The 22100-nt window shown below is 53.5% G+C and overlaps 2 protein-coding genes across 3 annotated transcripts in view; both read right to left on the reverse strand.

The window, feature by feature from the left end:
- Positions 1-6614: 6614 nt before the first annotated feature.
- Shkbp1 (SH3KBP1 binding protein 1) lies at positions 6615-20410 on the reverse strand. Its single transcript, XM_076574654.1, has 18 exons — positions 20257-20410; positions 19964-20017; positions 19788-19833; positions 19607-19680; positions 19109-19167; positions 18795-18875; positions 17053-17214; positions 16409-16499; positions 16148-16338; positions 14953-15068; positions 13920-14007; positions 13718-13834; positions 12185-12355; positions 9815-9970; positions 9299-9395; positions 7437-7615; positions 7068-7182; positions 6615-6985 (listed from the first exon to the last, which is right to left on the reverse strand). Exons 1-18 carry the CDS (start codon positions 20340-20342, stop codon positions 6754-6756), a joined length of 2115 nt encoding a protein of 704 aa, XP_076430769.1. The 5' UTR covers positions 20343-20410; the 3' UTR covers positions 6615-6753.
- Positions 20411-20749: 339 nt separating this feature from the next.
- Sptbn4 (spectrin beta, non-erythrocytic 4) overlaps positions 20750-22100 on the reverse strand; it is a 91685-nt gene continuing 90334 nt past the window's right edge. For both annotated transcript variants that reach the window (XM_006995829.4, XM_076574647.1), the window contains one exon: positions 20750-21812. In XM_006995829.4, the coding sequence (XP_006995891.1) occupies positions 21654-21812 (159 nt within the window). In that variant the 3' untranslated portion in view covers positions 20750-21653. The remainder of the gene's footprint in view (positions 21813-22100) is intronic.

Consider the following 22100-nt stretch of genomic DNA (forward strand, 5'->3'; position numbering starts at 1 on the left):
AAGTCCTCAAATTCACGACAATCCTCTGCGTAATCCCCTCTAATGCTAAGGTTACACACGTAAGCCACCACGCCAGACTTAAGATGATTTTAAGAAACATTCAAAGGAGATTTTTAAGTGCATCATCTCCAAGCCCTGATTGTCTGGGACCTAGAACTCCGCCCACTAATTCGTCGCGAGTCGGGACTCAGCGGTCATCCTGAGCCTGGCCGATAGGTGGCGCCACATACACAGACCTCGGCGGCTTTGCACCGCGGTGTCTCCTTAGACTGCGGGTCCAGCTCAGTGCTGAGGTGGAAGGGGATACCGAAGTCTAGGATTGGGAATCCTGAGGCCCCATTCCTATCCGGTTCCCGCCTTTTCAGGCTGAACGTCCCGGGACCAGCGTCTCCCGGCCCTTGGGCTTCAGCGTCTGGGAGGAAAGGGTCTTTCCTGGACATGTCTCCGCTCCACAGGGTCTCAGCGGTCGACCCTTCAGCTATACTGCCAAAACGTCGCAACCCAGCCCCCCCCCCCCGACAAGTCCATTATCCTCAAGTTAAAGGGGGGCGAGGAATGAAGGTGCACGTTCAGGCCCAGAGAGAACAACCCTGGAAGATGCTGAGAAAGGGAATCCAATGCCCAAACCCATTCCAGATGAGTGGGGCTCAGTGGGGTAGGAAGCTGCCCCGGGGGAGCCTCCGAGACCCCCCAATCCGGTCGCCATCCCTCCCGCTTTTTCTCCAGGTTAACCCCTTCCCAGTCCCGCCCCCTGCGCGGCTCGGGTTACTAAACGCATTCCCAGAGACCGAGGGAGCGGAGCCCGCGGCCTTTGTAACGGAGCGCGGGGCTGCCAGGCGCAGGGGCTGCCAGGCGCAGGGCCGGGGTTCTAGGCAGACCGTCTCCTCCGATCCTGTCACCCGCAGACGAGAGAGGTGCCTATTACCCCCAAGTTAATAAACTATCCCGGATCTCGCCACCAGATCATTCGTAATTCATTCAATCCGGATGAGCTCTGATCTCAGCAAACCAGAGCATCAGAAAACCTGAGAATCCCCTACATGGGTTCCCCCAGGACCCCTGCCAGCGGCCCATTCACGTCTTCCTAATCCATTAGAAGAATCCAGAAGTCCTTTCCAATTAATCCAGCGCCCCTAAAACCCAGAACACGGCAATTTTTCTTTAAGATCTCACCACAACCTTCCAGCATCCTATTTTCTTGAGGACTCAAGAAACTTGGGGAGCTCCAGGCTAGTTCAAGGGCCCCACCCATCTCATTCTAACTCGAAGCCTTACCGTGGTAACAACTGGGTTTCTCTCCCCCAATAAGCTTGAGAATTGGCTGGAGCCTTATCCATCCCACCCCCCTGGAGGGATCCCCTTCACATTCTCAGCACTTCTCGAATTTTAACGCCAGCAAAATAGGGACTCCTAATAGATCGAAGAGCTTTGGCCGTAGCATCCTACCAAAAACATTTGCTTTGTAGTCTCCTAAATCTGAAGGTCTTGCTCCTCTGGGACCACCAGACTTACTGGGTGCAGCATGCACGAGGAAGAAGAGTCTGCAGTGGGCTTACCCAGCCTGGTGGCCCGGGACCACCGTGTCCTGGACGGCCTGGCTAGAGCTGGGGGTGGGGCTGGGGCTGGGGCCGCTAGCAGAGGTGGCGGCTGAGAGCAGCAGCAGGAGGAGGAGGGGGCGGTGGCCACCGAGGCCAGACCGGCGCATCCTGTCGGGTGCAGAGTCCGGCTCCGGGAGGGCAGCGTGTCCAGTGGGTCCGGATCGGCCTGGCCCCAGCCCCGCCCCCTCCCCCGCCCCAGCCGGAGGCCGACTCACTTTCTCCACCGTGCAAGCCTGGGGCTGTGAAACTTCCCGCCAATCAGATCCCTGCGCTGCCAGAGCTCTGAGAGAGGCCAATCGGTTCGCGACAGGGGAGGGGCTACACGGACAGGTGCCGGGCAGGGAGTTCTCCTGGAGGTGGGAGGATTTCAGAAATCAGGTACTGACGGCGAAAGAATCTCTCTTGAGCCGGAGGGACAAAAGTGGTTGCCACCGAGATGGATGCGCAGGGCGGTCCAGGTCTTCTAAGCTGGGCTTAGACTAGTAGGCCTCACCCCTCGCTCAGCGCTGGGGGATTCTGTTAGAATGTAGCTGTCTGGCTAACGGAACTGATAGCTCCCCAGGTTCCTATCTACCTAGCAAGAGACCAGACTCTGCTGATGCTCCAAATGTGGTGGCACTCCCCAGGGTGAGGCAGGGAGATCCTGAGTTCCAGGCCAGCCTGAGCTACATACTGAGCCCGCCCTTCCTCCTCGGCCACCCCAAATCTCGAAGAAACAAGAATTTAGTATTGGAGTACCAATCTCACATTCAACCCAGGTGTCCTCTCCGTCACCCACATCAAGCCTTCCAGACAGAGGGCCCTTTCCCAAGGCCCTGTCCCTTGTTCCAGCCTCACCATCTGCAAAGACTTGTCCCTCCCAAGTTGTGCCCTCTTGTGAATCCAGGCTACGCCCTTGACCACACAGCTCCCTGAGGACTCCCAGCTCTACCCCTCCCACACCCCTCTCTGCCTTAGTCCCTAGGAGACACCAGACCCCTTCTCTGCCTCACTCCTTAGAGTCTCTCCCAAACACCCTCACAAGCCCAGGACAATAGCCTTTGTTTTTGGAGACCTCCAATCCCCTCCTTTCCGGTGAGGAGACAGTAAGCCCACCCACTCACTTTAGTGGGTTCCAGCCCCCCCCCTTACAACCTCCAAACTCAGTGGATCTCAAGCCCAGCTTCTCTTCCCTAGGAACGCCACTTCCAGCCTGGCATGGTAGTGGAAGCTCTGAATGCCGGCACTTGGAGAAGCCCCAGGCCAGCCGGGTGTAATAGCGAATCGAGCCATCTAGAGCCGCATAGCAAGAGCCTGTTTCCAAACGAACCAACCTCAAGTTCCCACTCTTAGCCCCATGAACCCCTAGAGCTTCAGCCTGCCCCCCAAGTTGCCTCTTTTGCTTGAGCTCCAGGCAGAGAGAAAGGGGGTACGGTTTCCCTTGGAATCCAAACCCCACTCTTCCTGAGTTGCTCCACTTCTGGGTTTGAAGCCTCATCTCTCAACGGTTCCACTGTTTTTCCTCCAGTTTGCTTGGAACTGGCCTTGGGTGCCTGCTCCCCCTTAATTGACCTCCCATGTTTGAGAATTGCAGGTGTGTGACTACCATTCACCTGCCAGCTTGTGGACTAAATAAAGCATTAGCCCTGCCCCCCAGGCAAACTGGGGTTCCAGCCACAGAAGGTAATCAGGCCTCAGGCCGGGCTGCACCAGCCTCCTCAGACTGAGAACAGGGAATGTTCCAGATTCATGCCATCCTCTATTCCCATTCTTTCAATGGAAGGTACACAGGACACACACCTCACCCCTCCCTGCAGTGAGCCACATGGGCTGACTCACACGGCCACCTTCTTACCACTACTGCCACCTACAGCAACACATGCCTCCATCCCGTGCTAACACCTAGACATCAGAGCCCACCCACTGCCCAGGGGCATCCAGGCCCAGGAGCAGTAATGTTGGCGGTCAGGACTCATCCACGGCTATTCGTGGGCTGACCCAGTGCAATGATGGAGTGCCAGCTTTGCCCATTAACTGTGCTCCATGCTTCTGTCATTGTGTGCCACCCCCAGGTCCCTGCTCACGTGGCCCTCTGGATCACCATGTCCCTCACCTGTTTTTCCCCTCCCCATATCCTACCCTGTGGCTGGAGCATTTGCTGGGGGCGCTGCCGAAATTTCTCCCTTCTGCCCAGGATCCAGGGCATCGTCAATGCTCGTTGCTAGGCAACAGCCTCTGGCTCACCACTGCAACTTCCGGGGATGGCAGGGATGGTACTGGCTTCCCTTCCCCTCCCCCCCGAATTTGGAGTCTCCAGTTCCCATTTCTTATATTTATATCCTATTTATGTTATTTTGGGGATCCTAGTAGGATCTCAACACTTCAGAAACCCTCTAGAGCTCTGGACCATAGCATTCTAGAAGATTCTCCTCATTGTTCTCTCCTTTGTATACTATTTCATTCCTAGTATTGAAAATACACTTCAATATGACAATATGCTCTGTTTCTTCTAGAATGTGAGCATTCCAGCGATACAAGAGTTTTCCAGCATGGAAAAAAATGGCCTCAGTGTTCTAGACCTCTGTTCATTACAAAGCACCTTTATATTTTAGATTTTCTGCCATTCTAGTTTCTATATACTCTTTAGAATTCCTACCATTCACATATTCCCCAGAACATAGTGTCCTGGCATGTAAAAAAAAAATCCTGAGTTTGGGGGTCTGTGGGGCATTCCAGAACATCCTGGTTTTAGAGGCATCCACCTTTTAATACTCCCATTTGTGTCCTGGATGCTCTGGCAATCCAGAGGACTCTATGCCACTTTGGGTTGTTTTTGGAGGGATGGAGTAAGACAAGAATCTCATGTAATCTAGTCTGGCTTCAAACTCATGTAGTGAAGGATGACCTTGAACTCCTGATCTTCCTGCCTTAGCCTCAGGAGTGCTAGATTCTAGGCATGAGCACTGGGTTGAGCCCTTGACTTCTGCCTAGGTTTTTTGTTTTTTCTTTTTCTTTTCTCTCTTTCTTTTCTTTTTTTTAAAAAGAGGTCTCATACTATGTAACTTTGGCTAGCCTGAAACTTGCCATGTAAACTGGGCTGGCCTTGTACTCAGAGAGATCCACCTGCCTCTGCCTCCTGAGTGCTGAGCCTAAAGGCATACCCCACCTTGTCAGACAGTAGTACTCTTGTGACCCCCTTTCACTTTGCCCACGTGGGACTGACCTTGCTTCCTAGCTTCTGAGGGCCCATGGCCCAGGTTAGGACTGGAAACCCTTCGTCATACTGACTACAGGGACTGGTGCAGGAATGGTGCCTGACTCAATTCAAACCCGGGAAAATCAATCCTGTGATTTCTTTTTGTTTGTAACAAAGTTTCTCTGTGGCACCAAGGCTGACCTTTCTCCCCTCCCCCCTCTCTCTCTGTCTCTCTGTCTCTCTGTCTCTCTCTGTCTCTCTGTCTCTCTCTCTCTCTCTCTCTCTCTCTCTCTCTCTCTCTCTCTATATATATATATATATATATATATATATATATATATATATATACAGCCCTGGCTGTCCTGAAACTTGCTCTGTAGACCAGGCTGGCCTTGAACTCACAGAGATCCGCCTGCCTCTGCCTCCTGAGTGCTGGAATTAAAGGTGTGCACCACCACCATCCTGCCAGACTGGACTCATTTTTGTGTTAGTTTTTTGTCTCATGGTATGAAAAATACCTGGCAAAAACTGCGTACAGGAGGATTTTTTGGCTTGCATCAAGAGTACAGTCCATTGTGGCGGGAAGTCTCGGTCACATTGTATATACAATCAAGAGGCGGAGAGCAATGGACGTTGTGCTCAGCTCACCCTCCTTTTCATGCGGTGGGGGACACCAGCCCATGGAATTCGGGGTGGATCTTCCCATTTTAGTAAACCCAACCTAGACCATCCTTTGGAATGCACAGAGGCTGACCTAAGCTAGGTAAGTCCTCTCAAGTGTGAGGTTTGTCTCCTAGGGGGTCCCAGATCCTGTCAAGTTGGCGGTATTAACCATCACAATTGAGAACCTCCTGTCTTAGCCTCTAGAGTGCTGGTGTTACAGCTGGGTCACCAGTTAGCTCAGTCCTGTGATTTATTGGGGGGGGGGCTACCAGAAGGGACTCAAGGACAGTAAGGAGTCTTCTGGAATCACCTTGACTGCAGACGAAGTATCACAGAAGGAAAGAGGCAAGAGGTAGAAAGTCATTCTAACCCCTTTGAACCCCTGGATCCAGCCCGAAGCCAGAGGGTAATCCAATACATTCTTGGTTGTTTTTGTTGTTGTTTGTTTGTTTTTGTTTTTCTAGGCAGGGTCTCTCTACATATCCCTAGCTGTCCTGGAATTCACTATGTAGACCACGATGGCCTCAAACTCAGAGATCTGCTGTGGAAGTATCCTTCTGCACACTGTGAAGATGTGTTGCTCTCATTGTTAATAAAGAACTGACTGGCCAATAGTTAGGCGGGATGTTGGGGGCACAGAGAATGCTGGGAAGAAGGAGGTGGAGTCAGAGGAATCAAGAGCCAGAGGCAGAAGAAGCAACATGGGAAATTCATAGATGAGGTAAAGGAGCCTCAGGGCAGCACATAAATTGATAGAAATGGGTTAATTTAAATTGTAAGAGGTGGCTGGAGGGACTGGGGATTTAGCTCAGTGGTAGAGTGCTTGCCTAGCAAGTGCAAGGCACTGGGTTCGGTCCTCAGCTCTGAAGAAAAAAAAAAAAAAGGTGGCCAGAGACAAGCCTAAGCTATTAGCTGAGCTCTTACAATTAATAAGTCTCTGTGTGGTTATTTAGAGAGTGGCTTCTGGGACGGAGCTGCTTGGTGGTCTAGATGGAAAACTCCACCTACAGAGATCCACCTGCCTCTGCCTCTTCAGTACTGTGATTAAGGGGTGCTCCATCTCACCTGTAGCAATATTTCTGAGTTTAAAAGCTTAGAATGTAATTGGTCCCTACATCTTCATCTCTTCCTGGGGGGGCCCCTTCCCCCCTAAAAAAAAAACCCAAGAATACAAACAATGTTGGCAGTAAGGGTTTTATTAGGGAGGTGACTTTGGCTTTTAGGAAAGGAAGGCTAAGGGACCTCAGTGACTCCAAGGAGGCCCTGGCCCTAAGTCCCCTGGGGCCAGTCCATGGGAAGGCACTGTGGCAGTTAGGTTCAAAAGGAAGTTTCGTTAAGAGTGTTCTTAGGAGGTGTCAGGGGAGTCCCAAGACCTGTGGAGGGTCGAGGGGCCGGGGTCGGTGGTCGCCGAGGCTCTGGTGCACCCCTCACCAGCTCCTGACACCGGTCCACAAAGCTTCCTGCCCCGCGGCGCCGGACCTCTGCCTGCGGTGGGCTGGGGCTCCCTCTATGGCCGGACAGGGACGTGTTGCTGGAGGCTGAGTGCAGGCTGAGAAGGAAGGAAACTCAGTGTCCTCCTGTGTCACCATGCTGTTTCCATTGCACAGAGAGGGCAGTGGAGTTACAGCTACCTGGTAAGAGAGGCCCTGGGTGAGGGGCTGGGGAAAGCGCCTCGCGAGGAAGCCAAGGGGGCCAGTTCGCACTGCTCCAGCTGGCCCATTAACTCTTCTTCCGTCAAGCCACCTGCTGGGGTGGCAAAGAAGCAGGGTCAGGGGTCAGAGGGGGGCCACAGGCCAAGAGCAACTGGAGGTAGGGGAGAAGAAAGCAGTGTAGAGATGGATGGGCTAGGGTCAGAGGCTAAGAGAGAGCGAGAGAGCGGGAAAGCAACGCTAAGAAAGGACCCAAAGGGGCTGGCAGTGGGACCAGAGGGCAGGGGCCTGGGAAGGGAAACCATGGCGAGGGTGGGGTCTGGGACAGGACTGAAGTGGGGCAGGGAGTACCAGGGGCTTGGCCCAGGCCATCCATGGCGGTAGTCAGGTCCCACATGGCCAGGCTGCCGTTGGCCTGGCCGGTGAGCAGGTAGCGTCGGGGCCTGGAGCCCAGCCGCCTCGAACCCTCACACTCCAGCACGGTGAAGGCAGTTGTGGGTGAGCCATCCACTGAGCGCACGGAACACACCCTGTAGGATGGAAGGGGTCAGGAGTCATCAGCCTGGTCCCTCTCTGTCTCCCTGGTCCTTACTGTCTCCACCTCTGAGCATTCAGGTCCTGCCCTGAGCCTACACTGCCTACCCCAATCCTTATCCATTGCCATCATTGTTTGTTTTGAGACAGGGTCTCATGTAGCCCAGGCTGGCCTGCAACTCAATAGGTAGTTGAGGATGACTTGGAACTTCTGATCCTTCTGCCTCCACTTCCTGAGTGCTGGGGTTACAGACATGTACCGTGTCCTGTTTATTTAGTGCTGGAGGTCAAACCCAAGGCTTCACGCATGCTAGACACGCACTTCTACTGACCCACTCTACCGACCAGGCTGCATCCCCAGCCCCTTTGATCTGGTTTCGCTCCAGCGTCTCTGATATTCTGCCCCTACCCACAGTCCTGTATCCCTGGGGCCTCAGGACCCTTCCTACATCCCATGCTTACCTCATCAGTTGTATCTCCCCCCTCCCACAGGTCACCCAGCATCTCTCAGATCACTGACTCATCCTGTCTCCCACCAGGCACTTGACCCAATGTCATCCCTGGCTTTTGACCTCTTGTCCATCCCCCTGCACAGGCATAGCTTCCCATGCACTCAGAAAAAGGCCTCGGCTGCCCTACACAAGGACCAGGCCCGTTACCCTGTGTGGTTCTCCCCAGCCTTGGCACATGTTCCGTTCTCAGTAGGCATTTCTCTCCCTTCCTGCTTTCTTCTGTGCATTCCTACTCAGCTTCAGGTTTCTCTGAAGAGGCCACACCCTGAGCAACACTCCCAGGCCTCCTTTTCAGGTCACCTGATATGGACTCCTATAGCCTCCTGTGTGCCCATCCACTACTCACCCTCTGTATGCAACCCAACCCACAACCCTTTGCCGGCACCCAGCTCATCCCGATCCTCTGCCGGCACCCATCCCGTACGGATCCTCTGCCGGCACCCAGCCCGTACGGATCCTCTGCCGGCACCCAGCCCGTCCCGATCCTCTGCCGGCACCCAGCCCGTCCCGATCCTCTGCCGGCACCCAGTCCGTCCCGATCCTCTGCCGGCACCCATGCCATCCCGATCCTCTGCCGGCACCCAGCCCGTCCTGATCCTCTGCCGGCACCCATGCCATCCCGATCCTCTGCCGGCACCCAGCCCATCCCGATCCTCTGCCGGCACCCAGTCCATCCCGATCCTCTGCCGGCACCCAGCCCATCCCGATCCTCTGCCGGCACCCAGCCCATCTCGATCCTCTGCCGGCACCCATCCCATCCGGATCCTCTGCCGGCACCCATCCCATCCCGATCCTCGGCCGGCACCGATCCTCTGCCGGCACCCATCCCGTCCCGATCCTCTGCCGGCACCCATCCCGTCCCGATCCTCTGCCAGCACCCATCCCATCTGGATCCTCTGCCGGCACCCATCCCGTCCCGATCCTCTGCCGGCACCCATCCCGTCCCGATCCTCTGCCCAGCACCCCATCCCACCTTGACACTTTGCCTGCAGCCCCTTCCCACCAGACTGCCTGGGCTGTCTAAGGTCCAACACAGTGACCTGGGGTTTCTCCAGTGTCACTCTCACACACATAACCCAGAGGCCCACTCACCCTGTGGCCTCTGCCCTTTCAGAACCCCTGAGACCTTCTCCCTGGTCCTGCCTCATTTGGTGGGGCAGTACTCACCGCTGCCCAGTGGAGGAGAGCCGCACAAAGAGCTGGCTGGCATTTGGCACCACCTTCTGGATGAACACCTGCTGGTCATCCCGCTCACCATAGGGACCTGGGTGGGCAGGGGAGGGGTAAGGGCCACAGGGTCCACAGGGCCTTCACACCCCACGGCACTAGCCTTTCTTTCTCCATTGCTGAGCCAACTCCCAGACCTAGATCCTGCTCCCAGGCTACTGCAGTAGGCCAGAGGCAGGCAGAACTACGGGCTTGCAAGGATCAACAGCATTCGGGCCGGGCGGGAGATGGTGAGCGGGAATCAATGGCCAGACAGGGTGGGATTGGCTGGGAGTACAGAGGTCAACGGCAGGTCAGGGGGAGACAAAATGAAAGTGAACAAGGGTTAGTAATTAGTGCAGCTGGAGGGCTACAGAGCAGCTAAACGGGCAGGCAGAGGTCTAAGGAGCCACCGGGATCCCGCGCGGCTCAGGCAGGTCTGTGGGAAGGAGTCAAGGGCCGGGGATTAGCAGGCACCAATGTCATTGCCAGCACTGCAGCCTCCGTGACCGTCGGCAGACTCCAGCGCCAGGATCTTGAAGGACGCTAGCGGAGTGGACCCGGGCTGGGTGGAGATCATGCCTCGAAAGCGGGTCACAGACCACGTCCGTACATGGTTGTTGTCGGCACAGACTAAAGAGCAGAGAGACAGCCGAAGGTCAGGCCTGTCCATGGTACCAGCACAGATCGACCCTCCTGACCCCTCAGCCTGAGCCCTTTTGGAGGTATCAGGGCCCAGCTGCTGAGTCCTCCCCTCCAGGGATTCTCTATGCTGGAGTTCCAGATGCCCAGAGATCCCATCAGCTCTGCCTCGGCAGTGGTTTGAGTCTGACCATGTTACCCTGTCCACAGACCCACCTGGGTCCTTTTACCTGGGTCCCTACAGCCACATCCCACGCTCAGCCAAAGCAAGGACATCAACACTGGCCACGCCCCTCCTCCCACTCTCCCCACTGGTCCACTGGAACGCTTGTCCCTGGTGATCTGCACCTGTAGCCCTTCATTTCCTCTCTAAGGCCCTTGGCCTCAGACAGGCTTGTCCTGCATCAGCCCTCAATGACCCTCACACACTTGAAAACGAAATGTGAAGGAGAGGTGTGGTGGTACACACCTGTAACCCCAGTGTTTGGAAGGCTGGATCCAAAGGATCCTAAATTCAAGGCTAGACTGGGCTATGTAGCAAGATCTTATCTCAGCCAAAACTCTAAGGGCTGGGGTGATGGTTCAGTTGGCAAAGTGTTTGCCATGTGAGTATAAGGGTCTGAGTATGGAGAGGTGTGCTTGAAAGGTGCTGGAAAGGTGGCGATGAGCAGTCCCTGGGGCTCTCCAGCCAGCCACCCTGGCATATGGGCAATCCCCAGATCCCGTAAGAGTCTTCAAAAACAAGATGGAGGGGCTGGAGAGATGGCTCAGTGGTTAAGAGCACTGGCTGCTCTTCCAGAGGGCCCGGGTTCAATCCCAGCGCCCACACAGAGGCTCACAGCTATCTATAACCCCAGGATCGGACACACTCACACAGGCATATGTGCAGGCAAAACACCAATGCACATAAAATTAAAAACAAAACAAACAAACAAACAAACAACCCAAGATGAAGGGAGTAGAGAGACCGATCAGGGGTTTAGAGCACTTGCTACTCTTGTAGAGGACCTGTCAGCTCCCGGTCCCCATGTTGGGTGGCTCACAACCACCTGGAACCCCATCTCCAGGACACTGACATCCTCTTCTACCCTCTGCTGGCACCTGCACACACAGACCCATAATTTTCTAAAATCTGTTTTTTTGGATGTGTTTGTTTTTGTTTTGAGACAGGGTTTCTCTGTGTGGCCCTGGCTGTCCTGGAACTCACTCTGTAGACCAGGCTGGCCTCGAACTCAGAGATCCACCTGCCTCTGCCTCCCAAGTGCTGGGATTAAAGGTGTGCGACACTACTGCCCGGCATCTACTTCATGACCTTGAATACTACTTGGTGACAGTCTGTTTACTTATTTATTTATCATGGGATAAGGATTAAACCAGGGGCCTTTCACAGCTCTGCATATGCTCTACCACTGAGCTTTCTGGCCCCACCTGTGAGCTTATAGACAGATGAGGGTGCATAGGAGGCCAGAAGACAGTGTCAGATCCTCGGGCACTGGAGTTACAGGCTGTGCATCACTGTGTGTGTGCTGGGAGTTGAACCTGGGTCCTCTAGAAGGGTGGTTGGGGATTTGAACTCAGGTTCTCATGCTTGCCCAATGGACTGTTTATTGACTGAGCTCCCAGGGTTTTGTTTTGTTTTGTGTTTTTGAAAGTCTTGCTAGGTAGCCCAGGCTGGCCTTGATCTCAAGAGCCTGGTGCTTTAGCCTCCCTAGGAGTAGATCACTATATATTTACTTCTCCCAAGACCGGTCCTCTTACTATAAACTTGCTTATTTTCAGTTTTTAAAGATAATCTCATTTATCCCCACGTTGGCCTCAAACTCACTATGTAGCTGAGGATGATCTTGAACTTCTGACCCTCCTGTCTCCACCTCCAGTGTGCTGGGATTCAAACTCAGTGCTTCTTAGTGCATTGCTAAGAAAGCATTTTACCAGTTTAGCTACATTTCCACACAAGGGCTTACTCTGTAGCCCAGGCTGGCCTTGAACTGTAAGTGATTCTTCTGCCTCAGCCTGCTGAGTGCTGGGATTACAGACCTGAGTCACTGTGCCCATTACAGTCGTCCTCCATTTCTGGGATTCCCACCCGGGGTCTCCTGTTACCTTCAGCCTCAGGGGGCTGTCTCTCCACACAGCCGTCCCCACTGCAAGCCCCCTCCTCCTGGCTCCCCGCCCCCAAAGCTGTCCCTCCTGCAGGGGACCCACCTGAGATGAGGTGCTTCTCTGACAACATGATCTTGGTGACAGGACTGCGGTGCACACTGAAGGTCTGGAAGAGCTGGGGTCCGGAGCCCACAGTCTCAGGGTGCTGCACGATGACCCGCACGACCCCTGAGCTGGTGCCATAGGCAATCTCAATCCAGTTCCCACTGTCACCTAGGGAGAGGCCAACAACAAAGAAAGTCTGTCGTGGAAACAGAACCAGGGCCGAGAGGGTGAGAGACAGGAAGGGAAGGAAGCAGGTCGGGGAGACACGAGGGGGGAAGAGACAGAGACAGAGACAGAGAGACACACAGAGAGAATATGAGACCAAGAAGGAACACAGGTGCGACTGGAGAGATGGCTCCGTGATTGAGAGCCTTCGCTGCTCTTCCAGAGGACCTAGGTTCAATTCCCAGGACCCACATGGCAGCTCACAGCCACCTGGAACTCCTGTTCCAGATCTAGTCCCTAATGATGGACTCTTTGGGCACCAAGCATCTACACAGCATACTTACATACATGCAGCAAAATACTCACACCCCCCAAAAAACTAAATCTTTTTAAAAATTCCAGAATGACATGTAAATAGAGAAGAAGAAGAGCGCCCACCTCCCAGTGTCTAAGGGGCTTCACTGACAACTTTTCATTTTGAGATTCTCGAAACACTTTTCTCTTTTGGTTTTTCGAGACAGGGTTTCTCTGTGTAGTTTTGGAGCCTGTCCTGGAACTAGCTCTGTAGACCAGGCTAGCTTTGAACTCACAGAGATCCACCTGCCTCTGCCTCCCAAACGCTGAGATTAAAGGTGTGTGCCACCACCGCCCGGCGAAACTTTTTCTTTTTTTGAGACAGAGTCTCACTATGTAGCCTTGGAATTCAACATATGTAAATCAGGCTGGCTTAGAACTCACGGAGATTCCCCGCCTCTGCCTCCATGAGTGCTGGAGAGATTCTCAGAAACGAAACAGAGCACCGGAAAGAACCCAGGTAGGTAAAACATAGCGCCAGCATTTTGTCACAAGCAATGTACTTGTAACCCACATGGTAACATGGATAGATATTAAATCTAGGAGACAGAGAAGAACCGAGGTCTAGCCTGTGATTCCAGCACTCAGGAGGCTCAAGCAGAAGGACGGGGTGGTCTAGAGTTAGAGGCTAGCCTGCGCTACAGAGAAAGCTCCTGTCCTCCCCACAAAGGGGGAGGGGGATGAGGGGAATCAAGGATCCTTGAACATGGATTTATCTACTATCTGGCATGTATCCATTCTCTTGGTTTTATGAATTACGCAAATGTCATGTCCCGATGGGAGATGGGAAAGACACAAAAGTTAACTACAGCGGCTTGTCGTGGAGAGGCCAGCAGCACCTGAAAGAGGGCTAAACAGAAGCAGAGCAAAAGTACAAGCTGAAGAAATGAGAACCAATGTGCCCCCTTCCTGAGGAAAGCACGAGGCATGCCACACAAGCAGGGACAGAGCTCCAGGCCAGGTCTGGGGCTGGCCGGTGGCAGCAGCGATGGAGGCTTCCCCATAGCTTACTGGTCTTGGGGGTGAGGTAGACGCTGAGTGCAGTGACCCCATCCTCTGCCGGGTCTCGGTAGAGCTCACTGACGAGGAGGTCGTTGTCCTTCATCCGCAGGGGGAATTTCTGCACATCTAGGTGGTCAGGCAGAGGAGGGGCAGATTTGCTGGGGGCTCCCGCTCCAGCCCACCCCTCAGACTGCAGGAGGACACTGCTCACCTACGTAATAGATGGAGCCAGTGCTGCAGCCCAGAAGGAGGAAGGAGCCGGCTGCATCGTAACTGGTGATAGGCTGGACCTCCTGGACCTGGGGCGGGAAAGAGGCAGTAGTGTGGGACCCTCCTGGCATCCCTGCCTTTCTCCCACAGTGCCCATTTCTGTGTGCCCAGCCTGACCAGGGCCTGAGCCTCTCCCTTCCAGGCTTGCCCATTGCCCTCTGTGTCTACCTGTAACATCATGGCTGTCCCTGTAAGATCACGGCTGTACCTGTAACATCACGGCTGTCCCTGTAAGATCACGGCTGTACCTGTAACATCACGGCTGTCCCTGTAAGATCACGGCTGTACCTGTAACATCATGGCTGTCCCTGTAAGATCATGGCTGTCCCTGTAAGATCATGGCTGTCTCTGTAAGATCACGGCTGTCCCTGTAAGATCACGGCTGTACCTGTAACATCACGGCTGTCCCTGTAAGATCATGGCTGTCTCTGTAAGATCACGGTTCTCCCTATAACATCACAGCTCTCCCTGTAACTGGCCTTAGCACTTTCTTCTCTATCTTAGACTGTCATTAATTCCTTGACCCTCTTCTCTAGTCTGTTTTTGTTGAGTTTTTAAAAATTATTTTCTAAGATCATGTGTGTGTAACCGTGCATGGGCGTGTACACATGAAGGTGGGGGCCCACAGAGGCCGAAGGATCTAGGCAGGGGCTTTACCACTGAACCGCGCGCCGCACACCCCAAGCCCCTCACTGGGGGGATTCTAGGCAGGGTTTCTCTGTGTAGCCCTGGCTGTCCTGGAACTCGCTTTGTAGACCAGGCTGCCCTCAAACTCACAGAGATCTGTCAGCCTCTACCTCCAAGCGATGGGACTAAAGGCATGTGCCACCACACCTGGCACTCCATGGCCTTCTATCCCACACCCACTGTAGGGTTCTCTGGCTCTCTCTCTCTCTAGGTAGGGTGAAATAGGAAGGAACCCCCGGGCCTGCACAGTCCAGACACTTGAGGGAGGCAGGCTGCCCCAAACTTACCTGCCAGTGCTTGGTCACAGCGTTCCACACCCCGATGCGCCCTGTGTGGCTTGTGGCAATGAGCTGGTTCCCGACAAAGAACAAGGCCTCCACTGGTACGCCCAGGTGGAAGACACCTGCAGGGGTGAGGCAGCAAGGAGAGGCTGTAAGGCACTTGCAGGGATGAGGCAGCAAGGAGGGGCTGTAAGACACCTGCAGGGGTGAGGCAGCAAGGAGGGGCTGTAAGACACTTGCAGGGGTGAGGCAGCAAGGAGGGGCTGTAAGACACTTGCAGGGATGAGGCAGCAAGGAGGGGCTGTAAGACACTTGCAGGGGTGAGGCAGCAAGGAGGGGCTGTAAGACACTTGCAGGGATGAGGCAGCAAGGAGGGGCTGTAAGACACCTGCAGGGGTGAGGCAGCAAGGAGAGGCTGTAAGACACCTGCAGGGGTGAGGCAGCAAGGAGGGGCTGGAGGGCTCAATGGGAGGCTGGAAGCCCACTGCAGGGGTGGGTGAGGCAGCAAGGAGGGCTCAATGGGAAGCTGGAAGCCCACTGCAGGGGTAGGTCGAGACAGCAAGAACCACAAGAGCCATGGGTTTTGTTGGGAAATGGAATCCCCATGGCAAAGAGGATTCCAGGAACTACACAGAATTCTTGATGGGTGTGGAACTCTAAGGGCAGGTAGAATTCTAACAGGCTGAGGTTTCCAAAAAGGCTAAACTCTCCCATTGGGTAAAGGCCTATGACAACTGAGGGCTGAATTTTGTTATTATTGTTTTGAGTCAGGGTCCCAGGTAGCCCAGGCTAGCCTCCACCTTCTGTGTGCTGGATTACGGCTGTGTATCACCATATGCAGTTTATATGGTGCTTGGATTAGATCCAGGATTTCATGCATGCTCCCCTCTATCCAGACACATGGATTAAATATATATAAAGATAAAATATAATCAGCATGATGGTATTGCTGTGGTCCAGAAAATAGGAGTTGAGGACAGGAAGACCTGGAATTCAAGGCTTGGACTATATGGTAAAACCTTGTCTAAGGCAAAACAAAACATTCAGGATTCTGAAGGTCTGGAACATTCTCTCACAGGGTAAAGAGATTGACTAGGGCATAGAATTCTTATTCTTCTAATATGGGCATCCAGTTTCATGGGTTGGGTTATTTCAAGATTACAAAGTTCTACCAGGTTCTAGAAAAGGCTGAAGGGCATACCTATCTCAGAGCCACCACCTTGTGCCTGCAGAGCCCACAGAAGAATCTCGCTGCCGGTGGCTGCAGCCACCATCCTGTCATGCTCACCCAGAGCACCGCTGAGCACCCGGGCTGAGAGAGCCAGGCGCTCAATGGGCCAGTCCAGACGAGGGCTGGAAAAAGCTAGCTGCCAGCCAGAGGCTTCCTTCAGCCTGTGAGATTGGGGGAGATCAGCAACCCTTACCTCAGAGCCTCCCACAACCCCATTCCCATCCTCAGCACCTGTAACAGACGAGAAAGTGGCTGTAAGCCACGGCAATCCAGTTGTGGTGACCGCAAACCAATCGCACCATCCCTGGCTCTTCCGGTTGGCCTTAGGGGTAAGAGAGGAGACCAGAGCAGAGGGTCACAGGGGCCCACTGGCCCTGACCTCCTAAAGGACAGAAATTTAAGCTACAGCTGGTGATGCAGGCCGGTAACCTCAGTTAGTCTGGCTATTGAGACAGAAAGAACACAAGTTCAAGGCCAGTCTGGGCAACTTAGTGAGACCCTGACTCAGAACAGCAAGTTCAGCACATAGAAGCAGTTCTGGCACAAGCCCCACAACCTGGGTTCAATCTCCAAAACCCACACGGTTCCCTCTGGACTCCACAAGTGCACTGTGTTATGAGTTCACTCATGTACACAATGATGATAATTAAATATAATCAAATAAAAACAAGGGCTCAAAGAGTCCACGCCATGGTTCATATTCTAGCACTCAGGATGTTAAGGCAGGAGGACTGGGTTACATTGAGCTCCAGGCCAGCCTGGGCCAGAGTGAGATCCTGTCTCAAAGCAAAACCAAAAAAGAGGCTACACAGTGCCAGAATGTATGCTCTAGGCTCAGTCCGAGCACAACCCACACGCAAAAGTCAGAAACCTACCTGATGGGGATGGAGGTGCTCTCTCATCCAGCATTCGGCCCAGCAGCCCTGCATTACCCAAGTTGGGGGGCATGGTGTTGCTCCGTCGAACAGGGGCTGGACGTCCCCCTGCTTGCTGGGGCCCCACTAGGCTGTGCCGGTTTCTCCGCTTCACTGGGAATACTATCGTGAGGAGAAACGGCAGGCACCATAATTATAACCGTGGTGGGCTGTCAGTCTACGAACACTCAAACTACAACAAGCATGAATTCTTTGTGTGGGGCATACATAGTGTCCTGGGGAAGGTGTTCTGTGGCACCAGGATATGGCATTCAATGACCCAGAAGCCTATTACAGAGAAAGACCAAGTTTGGTGCTGCTATGATAGTGATGCCTTTTCATTATTTGCTAATTTTAGCCAGGCCTGGTAGGCAGGTCTGTAATTGCAACTGCTTGGAAATCTGGAGCTGGAAGATTGTAAGTTCAAGGCCAGGCTGGGCAACTTAGTGAGACCCTATCTCAAAAAAAAAAAAAAAATGTAGAAGCCTAGTGAGATGTCTCAGTAGGAGGAGGTGCTTGCCACCAAGCCTAACAATCTTGACTTTGATCCTGAGACTCATGTGGTGGAAGGAGAGAAATGATTCCTGCAAATTGTCCTCTGATATCCATACATGCCCTCCCCATGTGCCCCAATAAATAAATACATGTAATAACTATTTTTTAAAGTAAAAATAGAGATAGGCTATAGCTCAGCAGTAGAATATATTCCCAGACTTTACACGGGAAGGGCTGGGGGCTTGATCAGAAGTAGAACACATGTCTAGACTTCCCCAGTCAAGGTTTGGGGGTGTGGCTCCGTGCATAGCACCTGCCGGGCACGCACAAAGCCCTGGGTGCGAACTCTATACTATAACAAATCTATAATAAAATAAAGAATATAATTACAGGGGCTACAGAGATGGCTCATGGGTAAAGTACTTGCTATATAAGCATGACTCAGGGTTTGGACCCCCAGAGCTGGGAAAGTGGACAAAGATGGATCCTGACACTTTGCTTGCAAGCCAGCCTAGCCAATTGGTGAATTCCAGGTTCATTGAGACAGGGTCTCAATAATAATAATAATAAGCTATTATTATTTATTATAGCTATTATTATTTATTATTATAGACTAAATTAAAATTTTGGTTATCTTCCCTCCTAAAAGAGGGACTCTCCCTTGGGAGACAGAACATTGTTCTGGCTTTTTGCTGTGGTGTGTGTTTTGAAACAGGGTCTCCGAGGACAGCCCTGACTGTCCTGCCATTGGATATGTAAACCAAGCTGCTCTCCAACTCACAGAGATCCGCCTGCTTCAGCCCCGTGAGTGCTGGGATTAAAGGCATGCACCACCATGCCCAGCTGTTCTGTTCAGGCTTTATTCTCATGATTTCACTGTATTTGTGGTATCAAGTTAGTATGATAAAGCTTATATTTTAAATGTTTGGTTTTTGTTTCTTTTTTCTGAAAAACAGGGTGAAACTTAAGAAAACTCAGGCAACACCTCCATTAGGCTCTAGTACTTGATTCTGAGCTCTTAAGAGAACTGCACTGCTTCATGGAAAATGCTGTTTCCTATTTCCTTTCCAAGCATCTGATAAAGAACTACAAGTCCCAGTGCAGCTCAGGACTGCAAATACAGGTGGTATCTCAGGGTTTGCAGCCCTACAGGAAATGTAGTCTTTAACCCAATTGCCCACTCACCTGCATCTATTGGGAGTACCCACCTGGAGGAGGTAGATAACCATTGAAGAGGACATTTCCACAGGAAGATCGATCCAATTCTTCCCTTACCTGCAGGCGACGAACTGCAAGGGAAGGACCCAACACCTGGTCTTGAGGGATGGATACTAAGGCAGACCCATGTCCCTCTCCCCATTTGGTTTTCCACAGAACTGCCAACTCCTTCAGAGTCAGACCCAAATCCAGGGCTCTTAGCTCTTTCTGACTGAGGGAGTCAAAGAGGCAGAGAATGCTCAGGAAGTAACCGAGGGTGCTGATGGGTGGGGAGGAGTAGATGGAGGTGGGCACTTCCACTTACCCAGTGGAGTGAGCCCATAGAATTGGGCTTCATGGAGGAGGCTGGAACCGTGGATACCCCTAGGTAATAGAAGAGACTCGGGGTCAAAGTCTGGGGTGTAGGGGTGGGCAGCAGTTCCGAGAAGGCTTTTGAAACTGTGCTAGTTTTGACGGGCTTAAGATTCTAGGGAGTTTGAGAGGGTGCATACCTGCCACCCCAGAACAGGGGAGTAGAAGCAAGAGGATCAAAGTTTGGGGCCAGCCTGGTTTTCACTGAGATTTCTAGGCAACCAGGGCTACAGAGCAAGGCCTTGTTTCAAACAAAAAAGCAAACAAACAAATACATAAAATACTTTTTAAAAATCTAGGGAACAAAGATATGAGTGGTACCAAATGTGTGCATATATTTGGAGGGGGGGATGAATAACATGATCAAGCCTGAAAAATGGAACAAATGAACATTCAGAGAAGGAGGAGAGACTTATATGGTGGTGGAACTCACCCCCTTACCCATACCAACCTGGGGTCTAACTCTTTGGTCCGCAGGAAGTTGAGGATGGGGGCAAAGACGGTGGGGTCCCTGTCGATGAAGATCTGCATGGGGCGGGGGGGAGGGGAGGATATGGCAAAGACCTGGAGTAAGTGGGAGGTCCTGTTCCTCCTCCCACTGGCCGTTCCACTTTTGATCTTGCCCTACTCACAGCTCCGGTCTCATCTTTCAGAGTTGAAATGCGTCCGCTCAAAAGACTAGAGGAAGGGGAAACGGGGGAGTGTCACGAGCCGAGTTGCGGAGGTGAGCAAGGGTGGAAATGAGTCTCCCCACACCCTCTCCTTTCATCCCCTCCTACCCTCACCCCTAACCGACTCTCCTAATCACCTGGAGAAGAAGGAGTCTGGGATCCAGGTGAGCGTCTGGCGAGAGGTACTGAACCTGGGCCGTGAGGTAAGGAGAGGAAACGGATGACGGGGAGCTGAGTACCACTGCCTCCTCCCGTGCGATCCACGCACCAAATCTTCCCTCCTTTGGCTTTTTTTTTATCCAAGTGCCAAGCCTCCAGCACAGGGCGGAGCAATCCTTGATGGACAGGGTTTACCACCCCCACTCCCAGAAGAGGCGGGCATCCCGCCTGGGTCCCGTAGGATGGGGCCTCAGGGATCTCCCACACTCACCGCTTGCCCCCCACGTTCAGATGAATTACTTCCCCGGGGGTTCCACGACTTGGGACCCCCTCCGTAGCAGTCATCGCAACAGCCATGGCCCCCCGGCGAGCCTGCCGGCCTGCACCCACTTCCGGGTGTGCACAGACCCCGCCCCTGACGCTTGCTCATTGGTCTAGAGGCTACAGGATTCTCTGACGATTGGACAGAGCACTCGCTCATCGCAATTACGTTCTCTGACTCTTCAAAGCCGGGCGGTCTTTCCTGGTCTCGACGGGACGCACCTCTGGGCTGCTTTGGGGTAGTTTAATAGCTTCCCCCTATTTCTGGATTCCCTTATTTAGGTATAACATCTAGGCGATTCGTTGAGGAGTACGTGTGCAGATCTTGAAATGAACCTGCACCAATGCGTAGGTACATCTAGAGTCTAAGGTCTTCACAGCCTCGGCCCGCACCAGCCCACCCTCCAATCCTCTCGTATACGCGAAGAAACCAACGTAGACCGTCAAAGCCAAAGGGTTTATTATAGGTACATACAGTGTGCGCCTGCCACACCGCCCCGCACCTCTAGCCCTGGCGCCGTCTCCAGGCAGCCACTGGGGCTGCCTGTAACCCTGATACCCCCACTCCCAGGGAGGTGCTCCAGCCAGAAGCATGCAGGGGGGAGGGCTTCCCCACCCCCCTCCCCTCGGGAAGTGGCATTTACAGCTGGATGGGGGAGGAGAGAGGAAGACAGTTTTGAACTTTGACTCCCCTCCTATTAAAAGCCTTCGCGGATGCGGGGCGGGGGACGGAGGGGGAGGTCTACATTTTTGCAAAAATAAACTAAGTCAGGAATTAACCGCATGGCGCTGAGATGGCGGGTGCAGGGGCTAAGGACCCCTTCGCTCCCTCTTCCCAGACAGATCAAGGCAGCATTGGAAGTGAGGTAAAGGCAGGGAGGGAGCGTGTCCCCTCCCCACCCCCTAGCACCCTGGATGGTCCAGGGGACCTCACCAGCGCCCCCGTGTCCATCCTTAGGGCGGAGAGGAGGCCAACGAATACCACCACCTCCCAGATCCCTCGCCACTCCAGCTTCTCGGGGCAGGATCTGACGATGGGGCAGGGGGCTTGGCTCAACTGGCTCCCTGCCCGTCCCCACCAAGCTCAGTTATTGCATAAAAAGAATGGAGCCCCAGCACCTGGGGTGGGGTTGGCGAGCGGGAAGGGACCGAGATATGGCTATAGGGACAGCAATCCCCCACCACCATTTCTTGGAGTGCAGGAGAAGTCCCTTCCATTCCAGGGCCCACCATGACACATCCGCAGTCATTCCTGCCCTTGCGGATAAGAAGGTGTCTTTGTGTCCACAGTGCGGAGAGGAGGGGCGAGGAGACTGGTCAGACTCCAAGGGGGGAGGGTACCTGGAGTCACTTCCGGCGCCCGCTGGCCCTACGCTCCCCGCCCTCACGCTTGGGGTTGCCCTCATCTGTGGATGATGTGGTAGGTAGTGTCTGGCCCCAGCGGGCGATCTCGGCGTGTTCTGCCACTGAGCTAGCCACAGCCTCCAGCCAGCCATTCATCTCCTCCTGGCGGAACAAGCGGGACAGGTCCGTATTTGGAGGAGGATCCCAACCCCACACTTCCCTCCCTGGCTTCTGCTGCTGCTTCTGTTATCCGGGTAACACTGGCCGTGAGGATAAGGGGACTCCTCTCTAGGCACTTCTGTGTGTTTATTCACTCAAACAGAAGCAATAGCACTATCTACAAAACACCCTTCCCACACACCGAGACAAACAACCCCAACGAGGGGAAGCATTGAGCAGAAGCTTGCAGAGCCCTGACGGTTACAGGCCCTGTGCTGATTGATTGGCCTC

Source organism: Peromyscus maniculatus, chromosome 1 (genome assembly GCF_049852395.1).
Source record: "Peromyscus maniculatus bairdii isolate BWxNUB_F1_BW_parent chromosome 1, HU_Pman_BW_mat_3.1, whole genome shotgun sequence".
Lineage (NCBI taxonomy): Eukaryota > Metazoa > Chordata > Mammalia > Rodentia > Cricetidae > Peromyscus > Peromyscus maniculatus.

Bases quoted from the DNA above. Each gene is read 5' to 3' on its own strand.
- Shkbp1 (XM_076574654.1), bottom strand. From the start codon at position 20,342: ATGGCTGTTGCGATGACTGCTACGGAGGGGGTCCCAAGTCGTGGAACC. The intron at 16,339-16,408 runs GTGCTGAGGATG...CCAATCTCACAG, and splicing joins CACTTTCTCGTCTGTTACAG to GCTGAAGGAAGCCTCTGGCT. The intron at 7,183-7,436 runs GTACTCCCTGCC...TTGCCACCCCAG, and splicing joins TGGCCTGGGCCAAGCCCCTG to CAGGTGGCTTGACGGAAGAA.